Genomic DNA, 14,697 nt, shown 5'->3' on the forward strand with positions numbered 1-14,697 from the left:
GAACCCTTTTAACAATAAATAAATAAAATAAATAAATAAATAAATTCAATTATTATTATCGTTATTATTATTATTATAAACAATAAATATTAATACATTATAATAGTAATAATTAATACATATTAATACATTATGATAATACTAATAATATTAATAATAATAATAATAATAATAGTATTTTTTTTTTGTCAATGTTATAGGCTAACACAAGTCAATTGCTGAGGACAAAATGCAAACACACTCATCCTGAGACGCCGTAATAAACATGCGCAGCGTGTGAATCAATGACAGCCACAAGCTCAGCTTTCAGCAGCTCTGCGTCATTAAACACAAATGCACAGAGACGCTTCATCAAGCACTGAGGGTGGAAAATGCTAAAAACCTCTACACGCAGCAGAAAGACTAGATCCCGTCTTATTCCTCCCAAAACCACCTGACCACGACCAGATGACACCTCAAGCACACTTCAGCACACGCTTGATGTTTCCTGATATCTGCGTCGACTAAAGATGACACTGATATTAATCATTATATATATATACAGTATGACCATGCATAATCTTTTGTTAAATTTCAATCAATTTAATTTGTTAAATTTCAACTGATTATAATTTCAATAGGCTGCTTAAAATGAATGAAGATCATTTATAATAGTACACACTGCTGTGAGCCTAAAAGTCTGATTTGAATAGAAATCATTTTAATTTACTGCACTAGTGTCATTTCATCACGGCCCCAGAGCTACATGTTAAAATCTTTCACAAAATCCTTGCAATCACCCAGAACACCCTATAGCAACCATCCAGAACACCCTAGCAACTGCCTAGCAACCCTAGTTGCTAGTGATTATGTGTATCTTGTATCAGTGTCTTGTAAACAAACACGACTGTTTCATGTGGTGCAGATGAAGACGGACTGACCAAAGCTGCACATGAATCAGGTGATCGACGGGAGAAAATCCAACTCAATTAACTCAACCGGTCAATCTGTAAATCTGTCTGTAATTTCCAATCCACGCAAGAAACGTTTTTAAAACATTATGTCAATGATCAGGATTGACGGCAGATGCGATGGCGTTCCGCGGCAACGCTCCGCGTTTTAGCCGGCGTGCTATTACACTTAATTTGAAGTGCTCTTCTTGTCATAATTATCTCTCGTTCGTCTTCTCAGCACCAAAGAAAATTAAGAGAAGTTTCTCTGGCTGTCAGAAAGAGCTCATTACTTTGAATTGTCTCTCTATTCTGGTGTCTTATCAGTGCGAGTGAGAACTGGCTCGACTCATTCATGTCTGGCAAGCATCTCTATCACTGCTCACTCACAGTCATTCTTAATTAACATTTGGACCGTTTTCACTGTTCACATCATGCCTGGTGATGCTACTGCACAAACACACACACACACACACACACACACTTGATTTTGATGTATGGTTTTGAGTGAATTGTTGAATGCCAGAGTCAGCTCTCTGATTCTTAACATGGGACAAAACTCACACTTTCACCGGCTGTTAGTTTTTAAAAAAAAATACCAATATTTACACTTTGTTATTAAGGCAATTGTCTTTCTTTGTGTCTGTCTATCTAGCAATCACCCATAACACGCTCAGTTTTTGATTATTAATATTATGTTTATTAATTTCACAAACTCTACACCTGGAAACTCTTAATTCTTTGATGAGCAATTAAAAGTTCAGCATCACCTGCTGCATGAGTTAATTATCTTTTAAAACTTGAATAAGTCGTGCCCAGAGAGCTTCTATACTTATAAAAAAGCAAATCAAACCTGATTATTATTTTTTCTTCCTATTTTTGGCCTCGGCCATTTTATAGATACGGATAGCGATAGTCAGAAGAGAGGCTAATGGGATCAGCATGTCTTCAGCACACTGATTAGTTTTAAACAAGTCGAAGATTTGTTGCAATCCACCCACATTACGCATGATATTTCATATCTGTTTTAAATTTGAAACAATCTGTATATTCTAAGTAGTATCTATAAGTTAACAGACACATTTGAGTTTTTAATAATGTCTGCATTCCCAGAAGAATGCAATTAACTACTTTAACATCATTCATGTCTGGCAAGCATCTCTATCACTGCTCACTCACAGTCATTCTTAATTAACATTTGGACCGTTTTCACTGTTCACATCATGCCTGGTGATGCTACTGCACAAACACACACACACACACACACACACTTGATTTTGATGTATGGTTTTGAGTGAATTGTTGAATGCCAGAGTCAGCTCTCTGATTCTTAACATGGGACAAAACTCACACTTTCACCGGCTGTTAGTTTTTAAAAAAAAATACCAATATTTACACTTTGTTATTAAGGCAATTGTCTTTCTTTGTGTCTGTCTATCTAGCAATCACCCATAACACCCTAGAAATCACAAAGAAACTACCTAACAATCACCCAGAACACCTTAGCAACCATCCAGAACACCCTAGAAACTGCATAGCAACACCCTAGCAACCACCTGGAAAACCCTTGTGGCAACTTCATAGCAGCTTTTCAGCAATCACCCAAACACTTGCATAGCAGCTACTCGGGAAAACCCTAGCAACTACATGGTAACCACCTAACAATCCCCCAAAACACCCTTACAATCGCACAGCAACCACATAGCAACCAGCCAGAAGCAACCGCATGGCTACCACCTTGCAACCCTTCAGAACACACTAGCAACCACCTAGTAACCATCCAGAACACCCTAGAACAGGGATCCTCAATTCTGGCCCACGAGATCCACTTTCCTGCAGAGTTTAGCTCTAACCCTAATCAAACACACCTGAGCATGCTAATCAATGTCTTCAGGATCATTAGAAAATCACAGGTAGCTGAGTTTGATCAGGGTTGGAGCTAAACTCTGCAGCGCATTGGCTCTCCAGGGCAAGATTTGAGGAACCCTGCTCTAAGATTTCTCCCAATTCCTGAGTAAATGTTGGTCTCAGCAGCTTTGTGAATAGGTTTTAGGAGGAATCTCTTAGCTAAAAACTTTTACTGCTATTTAGGAGAACTCTTAGTGCTAAGATAAAATGTTTTGTGAATACGAGCCCAGAAGAACAAACATTATGTCATTATGTGTTTTCATTATAAAACTGGTCAGTTCAGCTCATATTACCTTAATTTAAAGGAAAAGTTAAGATAAGATCATTTAAACTTTCCCAATGAAATTGTAATTCAATCTTTTCCAGTGTGCTATAATGTAATAACTTATTTGATTGTCTTCTTTTAATTTTCTGCACATTTATTTAGCAACTGTGATTGACTTTGCCAGAGCCATCAACAGGTTTTTATTTACATAGTCAAATCATGCTCTCACAGTGTAATGCGACCCTTATGATTTATGAGTCCCCAATGAGGTATATATCTTTCCTTCCTCAGAGCTCAGATCCTCATTTTTCAGGAATGCACAAATAACATTTGACTTGATGGCCTGGATAAATGCTGCAATTTATGGGCAGCATCCATTTAGTAATTTTAAGAAATATAATAATTTATACTCAACATATTATAACTGCATACTGTTTTATAATGTACTACAATAATGAGGTGTAAATATTTGCCATTTTTACAGTGAATATAAACAGCATCTACTATTTACACGTATTGCAAAGAAAATGCTGCTATTTTTACCTAGGATAAATAGAATCTATCATTATTTGCACTTAATGTACTGTAAATAGCATATCTCTAATAATACTGCATTTCTATTTGCATTTAGTGTAAATAACATGTATTACTAAGAAAATATGTGACCCTGGACTACAAAACCAGTCATAGGTAGCACGGGTATATTTGTCGCAATAGCCAAAAATGCGTTGTATGCGTCAAAATTATCGATTTTTTTTTAATGCCAAAAATCATTAGGATATTAACCTCTTAACTGTCACCCCCCATTTTTTAAAATAGGCATGCAGCAGATTAAGCAGATTATCAGCAGCAGATTATTGATCAGGGTTGGAGCTAAACTCTGCAGCGCATTGGACCTCCAGGACAAGATTTGAGGAACCCTGCCCTAGAAACTGCATAGCAACACCCTAGCAACCACCTGGAACACCCTAGTGGCAATTTCATAGCAACTTTTCAGCAATCACCCAAACACTTGCATAGCAGCTACTCGGAAAACCTTAGCAACTACATGGCAACCACCTAACAATCCCCCAAAACACCCTTACAATTGCACAGCAACCACATAGCAACCAGCCAGAAGCAACCGCATAACTACCACCTTGCAACCATTCAGAACACACTAGCAACCACCTAGTAGTCATCCAGAACACCCTAGAAACTGCATAACACTCCACAAATAGCATAGTAACCATAACACAACAACAACACAGCAACCACCTGCAAACCACCAAGAACATACTAGCATCCACACTTAGCAACCACATAGCAACAATCTAGCAACCACATAGTAACCACTGATAACACCAGCAATCACCCACAACACACTAGCAACCATTCAGAACACCCTAGCAACGTCATAGCAACTTAGCAACCACCCGTACACCTAAGGAACTGCATAGCAGCTACTTGGAAAACCCTAGCAAACACACTGGCAACCACTAGCAATCCCTCATAACACCCTAGCAACCACATAACAACCACCGATAACACACTAGCAACCATCCTGAGCACACTAGCAACCACTCAGAACACCCGAGCAACCAAACAGAACACCCCAGAAATAACATACCACCCATAACATACCAGCAACCACATAACAAACAATCAGAACACCCAAGCAATCGCATAGCAACCACCTAGAAACCAAACAGAACACTCCACAAATAGCATAGTAACCATAACACACTGGCAACAACCCAGAACACCCCAGCAACATCACCAGGAGCCACCCAGTACACATTAGCAGCAACACAAAACATCTTAGCAACAACTTAGCAACCCCCAGAACACAATAGCAACCACATAACTACCACCAATAATATACCAGCAAGCAAGCACCTAACAAACAGCAAGCACCAAGAAACCAAACAGAACACCCAAGAAATAACAAAGCAACCACTCATAAAATACCAGCAACCACACAGCAAACATTCAGAACACCGTAGCAATCACATAGCAACCAGTGAGAAGCAACCACAAAGAAATCACCTTGCAACCACTCATTACACCCTAACAATCACATTGCAACCACCTAGAAACCAAACGGAATGCTCCAGGAATAACACAGAAGCCATAACACACTAACAACCACCCAGAACACCCCATCAACAACACAGCAACCACCTAGGAACCACCCAGAGCACATTAGGCACCACACTTAGCAACCACTCAGAACATCCTAGCAACCCCCAGAACACCCTAGCAGCCACATAACAACCACCGATAACACACCAGCAACCACCCAGAACACCCAAGCAGCCACCTATCAACCAAACAGAACACCCAAGAAGCCACATAGCAACCATTTAGCAACCACTCAGAACACCCAATGACCTAGCAACCACCCAGAGCATGCTAGCAACCATATAACGACCCGAAAGCCTTCAAACTTCAAGGTTTTTAAACTACATCAAACTTCCTGTCTAGGAAAGTTTGTCTTGACCAACTTTTTTTTTAATCCTTTCCAGAACTAATGAAATCAGGTCCTGCCCTTATGCTTTTGTCTTGTTCAATAAATTGCATAAAAAAAAAATAAAATACTGTTTCATGCCAAACTTAAACATAATAGGAGATAGATGAATGCATCTGAACACATTTAATAGATCAAATCCCAAATCCTCTGGACGTAAGCGTTATTATTCAACTTCTGCAGCCTGTTTTGTGAGGGAATTGCAGGAGTCTGCAGGACTTGACTCTGTGTGTTTTATTATACCGAATGCCAGAGAGAGTAAAAAGATCTCTAGTAGTCATAGCACAAGGCAGTGCTTCTCTGAGGTCACGGCTAAACATATTCCACTCTGCATATGAGCCAGATTAGGTCAATTACCGTCTGCCTAAATGGGCCCTGCAGAGCAGAGCAGAGCAGAGCTCACCGGTATGGCTCACCAACAAGCATCCCCCACCAGCTCCAAACATCACTGCGTTTGACGTTCCCGCACATGTTCTGAATATCAGCAAATGCAAAAGCTATAAGGAAGAGAGCTGCTATTCCACACAGCAGGTCAGAACGGGAGATCAGTATCTCACACGGAATTATCTGTCACAACAGCTCAAGACGGACGCCTCAGACATGTTAAGTTTCACAGGAGCCTAAAGAAAAACAAGGCCGTGTTCAATAACGTTCACTGTTTTGAGAATTCATAACTAAAGCATAATTCGATTTAGTGTGGCACAAAAATAAACATCCATTTCAAGAGAAATTTCATTAGATGTTCATATACAGAATGTCATGTTTATTTTGGTGTGAAACTATCATCTGTAACATATAAAGACCAGAGAAAACGTTCTGCACCTCATGTGGGGTTATCTTTACTAATGTCAGTTCTGTTATCTAATGCTGATTTCAAGGTGATTCTGCTATGTGTGATTATTTTGGAGGCTACATTCTAATTGTTATTATCTGATGCTAATTTTGTTGTTTTCTGATGCTGGTTTTGATGATTATATTCCATTTTGTCATTTTAGGCTGATGATTTTGTATTGTGAAATCGAGTTCAGATCTGATGCTGATATCTGTGCTAACTTCGTTCTCTGATGCTGATTTTAGAGATTTCAAGGTAATTCTATTATCTCATGCTGAATTTAGAAAAATCAGTGTGATTCTGTTATCTAATGCAGATTTTGAAGCATTCTTGGGTATTCTGTTATCTGATGCTGATTTTGGATAACTACTATATACTGTTTATGTTATCTGTTACTGATTTAGATTTTTTTCATGCTGATTCCACTATCTGATGTTGAGTTCAGAGATTTAATGTTGATTCTGCTAACTAATGCTGATATTAAAGATTTCACACTGATTATGTTATCTGGTGCAGATTTGTTGTTGTTATCGAATGCTGATTTTGGAGATTCTGTGCTGATTTATGCAGATCTTTTTTAATTATTATTTTTTGAAAATTATATTCCAGTTTTGTAATGTGAGGCTGATGATTTTGCATTATGAATCTGAGTTGCAGATCTGAATATGATGTCATAATCAGGCATTGGTTGTATGACCCGGTAATAACTTTGTTCTCTGATGCTGATTTTGGTCATTTCAAGGCAAATATATTATCTGATGCAGATTTTGAAGCAATTTGGTTATCCTTTTATCAGATGCTGATTTTAGAGATTAATTTTGTTCATGTTATCTGATGCTGATTTAGATTTTAGATTACATCTCCATGCTAATTATGCTATTTGATGCTGAGTTCAGAGATTTAATGGTGTTTTTGATAACCAAAGCTGATTTTGAAGATTCAATATTGATTCTATTTTCTGATGCAGATTTGTTGTTGTCTGCTGGTAATTATATTATCTGATGCTGAATTTGAGCAATTCAATGTGATTCTGTAATCTGATGCTGATTTTGGAGATTATAATATTCATGTTATCTAATACTGATTTTGAAGCATTCATGCTGATTTTATTATCTGATACCCATTCCAGATTTGAGAGATGAGGCTGACGATTTTGCATTTTTAAGATAAAGAGTTACAAAACTGATGATTATTTCATAATTAGACACTGGTTTCATGACCCTTGATTTTATGGCAATTTATGATTTCTGTTATCTGATGCTCATTTTGGAGATTGATAATTCTCATGTTATCTGATGTAGATTTTGGGGTGTTCATGCAGATTATGTTGTCTGATTCAGATTTTTGGTGATTACATGCTGAATCTGTTAATCTGTCATTCTATTATGTCATCTTACACTGATTTTGGACATTCTAAAATAATTCTGTTATATCATGATTATTTTTTAGAGATTCCCTAAAGCTTCTGTTACACAAAAACACATGAGACAAGAGTGAAAACACACGCACACACACAAGGCCAGTGGAGCAGGGCATAGGGACAGATGTTGTAAGCATGGTGTATGTCTCTCTCTTGAATGCCTCTATAGAGGAACTAAAGCTGGAAAGGGTACTCGGGGAGGGGGGTGATAAAGTGCGACACACTTATGCCCGCAAGCCAGGGGATTTTCAGCACTGAGTAATGGAGCTGTGTGCAGTGATAAAACCAGTCTCCAGCCAAATGCTGCCTGAGACCTAAAACATATAGAGGACCTAAAAATAAACGTACAATGCTATATGAGTTATATAGGTGAGTCGAGATCCTATCCAAGCCATATTACACCTGAAAATCAACAGAAGCCTATTTCAGGATCATTATGATCTTTTGCATTGCGACAGAATTTTTAAAACATCACAAATTATCATTACCAAAATGTATCCATTTTTTTCTCAGTAATGTCTCTCATTTGATTTTTTTTTTGCCAGTAGCTTTCATTATTGCATAAAAAAATAAAAATAAATAAATTTAAAAAAAAATAAATAAAAAAAAAAAAAAAAATATATATATATATATATATTATATATTGTATATACATTTCCACTAAAATATGTATTTTATTGTTTTTTTCATTTGTAATCATGGTGATACTTATTGTTGTTGTTGTTTTTTTCTATAATAGTCACATTTTTATTTAAATACAGTAAAACTAAAGGATGGATTTATTTAGAAATCAACAAAAATTAATGAAGTGGCAAAAATAAATAAATAAAAAAAGTAAAAATTTCATGTTATGTATTTAAAATTATTATTTCACATAATGTTTTTTTTTTCACATTCACATAGTAATGAGAAGTTAGGTGTGAAATATGCTTAACTTTCATGTATTCTTTCAAAATAACGATAATTCTAAAAATAGGCTTAATTTTCTTCTAAGGCCATGTCCACACGTACATGGGTATTTTTATAAACGGAGTTTTTTAAAAAATCTCCGTCCACATGAAAACGCAAACGCAAGCTATGAAGCACTGTCAAGAGCATGCCAAACCAATAGGTGGCGATATAATCTCAACCGTAAAGCCATGTTGGCCAATCAGAAGCCTGAAAAAGTCAAGACTGGAGCAGAGAAACAGTCAGCAATGCCCATCACAAGACCACAAGTATGACATTTAGCACAGGGCCTATAGGCCTATAGGCCCTGTGCTAAATGTCATACTTGTGGTCTTGTGATGGGCATTGCTGACTGTTTCTCTGCTCCAGTCTTGGGCACTACCAGAATGTTTTAGATGTCTCACTAATTAAAACACTCACCAGATTCAACTTACATCTAAAACATTCTGGAATGTGGGTCCCGGGGACTGGAGTTGAAAAACACTAGACTGTAGGGTGTCTCATTTGCAATTTTATGACTCTGAAGTGGCTCACGCCCCCTTTTTGGCTGCTTTTGGATGCACTGGGACTTTTTACTGTTTGTGTCACTCTGTTTGCCCCAGAATTTTCCAGTGACTCTTTCTGTAGTTGCGCTGATATGCCAGTAGGTGTCAACAGAAAACTGTCATTATTTACATTATTAAACTTCTGTGAAAACGGTAGATTGATTACTCTGCATTTAAACAAGATCATCAGAGATCATGTTTTCCTATTTAAGTAAGAGGAATGATTTATGAGAGTGAGTCATTGAATCGTTTACTCAACCAGTTCCATTAAAATACTTATTTATTCAGGAATGAACCACAGGAATGAAACCTGGGACCTTTGTTAGGAACTATTTTCACTGCAACACTTTGTCTAAAATGTAAGTTACTCTGTTTTAACTTATTGTTATTGTACAGCAATATCACACTAGCAAGTGTGTTGTTGTTCTGAATATCAGCATGTCTGTGATGCAGTCACAGGTACTTATAGCCTTGCTGATATTCGGAAAAACAACACTGTTGGCTGTGTCCTTTTGTTTAATTATGTCACCAAGGCTAAACCTTATAAAATCTTAAAAATCCTTTCATCTCATTAAGCAGCTTTGCATTTGGGGAGTGTTTATGCATACTGTATGTATGCTCACTAGGTCTTGAAACAGCAAAAGAATGTGATGAACAGAACCACATCAAAGAGTTACCTTCAGATGAAGATTAATTCCAGGAGAAACAAGCGCTCACACACACACACACACACACACACTGCTCTCTCTGCATGTATGATTTAAGAAAGCTCTGAGTGGGTAATTTCCTGACTCTCTGCATGCAGTGTCTCAAATCACACTATCACTTAATAAGAGCAACTTCACCTCATATTATACATACCATTATACAATGCTACACACAACAGAAACATCCTCTATGCAAGGGTAAAAATGCATTGCAAGCATGTCTGCGGCATTAAACTGGATGTACTATTACTCAGGTAGAATGTTGTAAACAGTGTAACTAACTTGCTCAGCGATATTCACTTCAAACTATTGCTCCACAGAAAACTGACCGTAGAAGATGACAGTTCACACTAATGGCAACACTAATGCGTTTAGATTATAATACTAGCGTATTTGGATGCTGAACACTGGCCAATAGGCTATAAACTATATGCTGCCTAATATAAAAAAAAAAAACAAGTAGCATTTGCAATTTCTGTCTGAAAGCAGTGGTGAAGAGCAGCAGTTGGCTGACGGCTCATGACAGGCTGAGAGTGTAAATGTGAAGTGGCCTCTCTGTCAAAAACACTTCCATTCAACTGTACCCAAAACGTTATCTTACAGATCAAGTACAAGCAGGAAAATTAAATGAAATGCATGCCACCCAAACCGCTGCTGTCATCAGGGAGACATAATTGTGACTGTGAAAACAGATTTGTCTGTCAATGAAAACGAAGCTTTCATTAAGAGAATACTCTTCTTGTTAGAGCTTGCTGGCCAAGACAAATATCAAATATCACTACTACTTATTCTCACAATTAGATTTTGAACTCCCTATTTTACAGTTACAAAAGATTAGATTTTTGTTTTAGCAGTTTATTTATTTTTGCAATGAAATGTAAAAAAAAAAAAACAGTGAATTTGATTTAAAATAATTAACATTTTTGCATTAATATTTAAAATGTAATACATTTTAATATAATATAGTTGGATAAAATGCAATATTTACTTTTTGCACACGGCCAAAATCAATTAAGTTCAATCGATATACATGGAAGGGTTTATTATCTTTTAAATAACTTTTACAGGTATAAAAGATATAAATAGGAAATAAAAAAAATATGTATAATTTATATTTGTTGTAACATTTATTTTTTGTTTTATATTTGCATTGAAATGTAAAAAAAAATATGTAAACATTTAAAAAGAAAATATCAAAATTTTTCTTTATTTAAAATTTAATACATTTTAAAATATATTGAATATATAGTTGTATATAATAAAATAATTAGAATAGTATATGATATAATAGTAATAACAGCTTTGCAGCAGAAAACTCTAGATTTTTATTTTTTTTTCTAACAATGTGGTGGCAATTAAGATACTTTGGCTGGCAATGAGGGTGACCGTGAAAAAATGGTGGAAAGCAATTAAAAAACAAATTTACAAATTATTTAAATTATTATTTTCTCCTAGTGATGAACCCAATACGACTCCTGCATATTACTGTGCGGCAGAAACAGTGTTTTTCCCACAGTGTTAGTGAAGATATTTATGAAAGTTTTCTTTCTTCAAAAGGCTTTTAATTAAATAGCGAAAGGAATGTCACACATTTGAGAAACATTCGCTCTGTAATTAGTGCTGGTCCTGTCGATGACATTCTGACTTTCAGTAAGCGGCCATGAACTTCCCCTCCACAAACTTCACTCAATGCTTTTCCAATTAAAGAGAGCATTCCAAAGTTTCTGGTCTGACCACTAACTCAAGCAAACAGCACTGAAAATCATTCGATCTGTGTGCCGCCCGCAGACACCAAACAACTCATTTCACTAAATCAAAAGGCAAAGTTTCCATTTTCACAACCACAACATTCCCACCAGCAGCTCCACCCACGCATTCACCAAAATGTTATTAGTAGTTTTAAGGAGGCCACAGTGAATCTCATTAAAACATGTCATATTTCACACTAAAATTGTAAGAAATACAAGATCATATTTTGCATAACAGAAATAAAGGTTATTTGTAAGACAATTTAATTAATTAATTTATTATTTATTTATTATTATTTATTTATTTTGAATCTTTTTTTTTATTTTATTATTATTATTTTTACATTCTAAAATTATTATTTCACATAATGTTTTTTTTTTCACATTCACATAGTAATGAGAAGTTAGGTGTGAAATATGCTTAACTTTCATGTATTCTTTCAAAATAACGATAATTCTAAAAATAGGCTTAATTTTCTTCTAAGGCCATGTCCACACGTACATGGGTATTTTTATAAACGGAGTTTTTTAAAAAATCTCCGTCCACATGAAAACGCAAACGCAAGCTATGAAGCACTGTCAAGAGCATGCCAAACCAATAGGTGGCGATATAATCTCAACCCTAAAGCCATGTTGGCCAATCAGAAGCCTGAAAAAGTCTCCAGTAGGCGGAGATAACAGCGCAGGCGCCGACGTCACAAGCCAAAAACTCCGGTTTCGCTGTCTACACGATAACACTGCAACTGGAGTTTTTGAAAATCTTCACACTGGCGGACGTTTTCAAAAATGTTCAGTTTCAGTGAACTGGTGCTGTGTTTGCGTGTGGACAAATGGCCTAACCGCGTAGAAAAAGCTGCAGTTTTAAAAATAACCGCGTTCGTGTGGACAGGGCCTAAGACCCCATGAAATCACTTGATGAGTGCAGTGTTGTGTTGTGTTTCTCGCACTGATGTATTTCCTTTTGAGGAATGACATAAATGGAAGGGTTTTATTGCTTTATATACACCAGAGGATCCCCCCCCCCCACAAAAGTTAAATGTTACATTTTTAATTATCATTAATTAATAACAATGTATTGTTATGAGCATTACTGTTGTTGTTTCTAATAATAATAAAAACAATAATAAATACTTTTTAATACAATATAAAAATAGGGGAAAAACATGCCATTGAAACATATCTCCATGTATAATTTAGTTTAACTTTTTGTTTTACTTGATTAAAATGTAATCTAAAAATTAAAGTATTGTTACGTTTACGTTAAAGCTGTGAACTATGATTGTATCAACTTCTAAGAGTACGCCAGCAAACAGATGATCAGGCATGAGCTAAACGGCACAAAACTTGAACAATGTTGAATTCATAGGATCTTTCTTACTATTTTTCTTTTGAAACAAGTTTTTTTGTGCGATTCACAGATCACAGTTTAAAACTTGTGCAAATAAATGCTCCAGCTCTTACCTTGCCTGTTATCCAGGACTCCAAAATCCAGCGAATACTTGACCACGTGGTAGTTATTCCACACATAGAGCAGATTGTCTCTGGGATTGTAATCCGCGGCAGTGATGTACTGGTACGAGTTCGGGAAGGGGATGTTCAGATAGCCGTCTTTGCTCAGCTCCGTGTTGTAGATGTAGTCGATTTTATTCCCGGTGGCTTCGCTATCGTCGTCTTCGTAGACGGTCTTGACGACATACAGGATCCCACAGATCATGAAGGCGTTGGAAGCGGAGCGTTTGTCGTAGGCCGTATCCCAAGTTCCCTCCACACGTAACGTATACGGGTTGAGCTGGCTGATCACGATCCGTCCGTTGTTTTGCTCCGTGGCGTAAATCACCCAAAGACCGTTCTCGTCCACCGCCAAATCGATATCCGACTTGCCTCCCCAGCGATACGGCGAAGTGTCGTGATAGTTCGCGCTAGCGATGATAGCCTCGCCACTCTTGATGCGAGTGCGCAAATCAAACTTGACGATATTCCTAGTTCGCTCCTTGTTGAAGAACAGAGCGCCGTCGTAGACGACGAACCCGGTGCCGTCGACCCGATGGGGGAGCTTGTAGGTCGTGGTGGGTCGTCCTGCGATGAAATCCTCTTTGCTGGAGTATTCGGTGAGGGTGTCCGTGCGATACGGCATCCAGGGCATGTAATAGATCTTATCAGAGGCCTGGAGGGGGTCTTTGCACCAAGCTCCCGACTGGTGGTCCGACTCGAACAGATGCTCGCTCTGATAAACACCGCGTAAGAGCCCTGGGCACAGGAAAACTACAGACAAACACAGAGAAAGACAAGTGAGCGCAGGTTTGAAAGCACTTCATGCTAATTTTCATTTGATACGACGGATAACGGCTCACTGCTGGGCACACGATCACATGATATGATAGAAATGTGTTGCTGAGTAGACGCACATTTGCACTCTAAAAAATGCCGGGTTAAATACAACCCAGCGTTGGGTAAAATATGGACAAACCCAGCGATTGGTTCCTTTTGACCCAGCAATTTGTAGTAACACAAATGCTGGCTCAAAACATTTGCACTCTAAAAAATGCTGGGTTAAATACAACCAGAGCTGATCCTCCCTATACGCAAAATACGCAAGCTGCATAGGGCCCCCGAAACACCAGGGGGCACCCTTGCTCTCAAAGGTGATTTAATTTTAGTTTCGTTTTTGAATTTGGCCAGTGGTTATGAAAGCATGAATGATAATTTATTTTAATGCGGTGCGCTGTCACCCTTTCTAAGTAAAAATCAGTCAAATCATGTAATGTGAATGTCGTACAGTCTTGCTCGAGACTTTAAAAACGTGTTGAAAGCGTACAGAGCTGCGGAAGAGACACTGCTTCTCAAGCACTTTCCGTGAGCGCGATTCGAGACAAATGAGTTCATTCA

The 14,697-nt window shown here is 37.3% G+C and overlaps 1 protein-coding gene across 1 annotated transcript in view; it reads right to left on the reverse strand.

Moving 5' to 3' along the window:
* Window positions 1-14,697, reverse strand: part of LOC107676693 (adhesion G protein-coupled receptor L3-like) — a 298,216-nt gene that overhangs the window by 91,525 nt on the left and 191,994 nt on the right. Inside the window, exon 6 of the mRNA XM_016471337.1 lies at window positions 13,273-14,073. Within this exon, the coding sequence (XP_016326823.1) occupies window positions 13,273-14,073 (801 nt within the window). The remainder of the gene's footprint in view (window positions 1-13,272; window positions 14,074-14,697) is intronic.

Source organism: Sinocyclocheilus anshuiensis, unplaced genomic scaffold (genome assembly GCF_001515605.1).
Source record: "Sinocyclocheilus anshuiensis isolate Anshui unplaced genomic scaffold, SAMN03320099.WGS_v1.1 scaffold2539, whole genome shotgun sequence".
NCBI lineage: Eukaryota > Metazoa > Chordata > Actinopteri > Cypriniformes > Cyprinidae > Sinocyclocheilus > Sinocyclocheilus anshuiensis.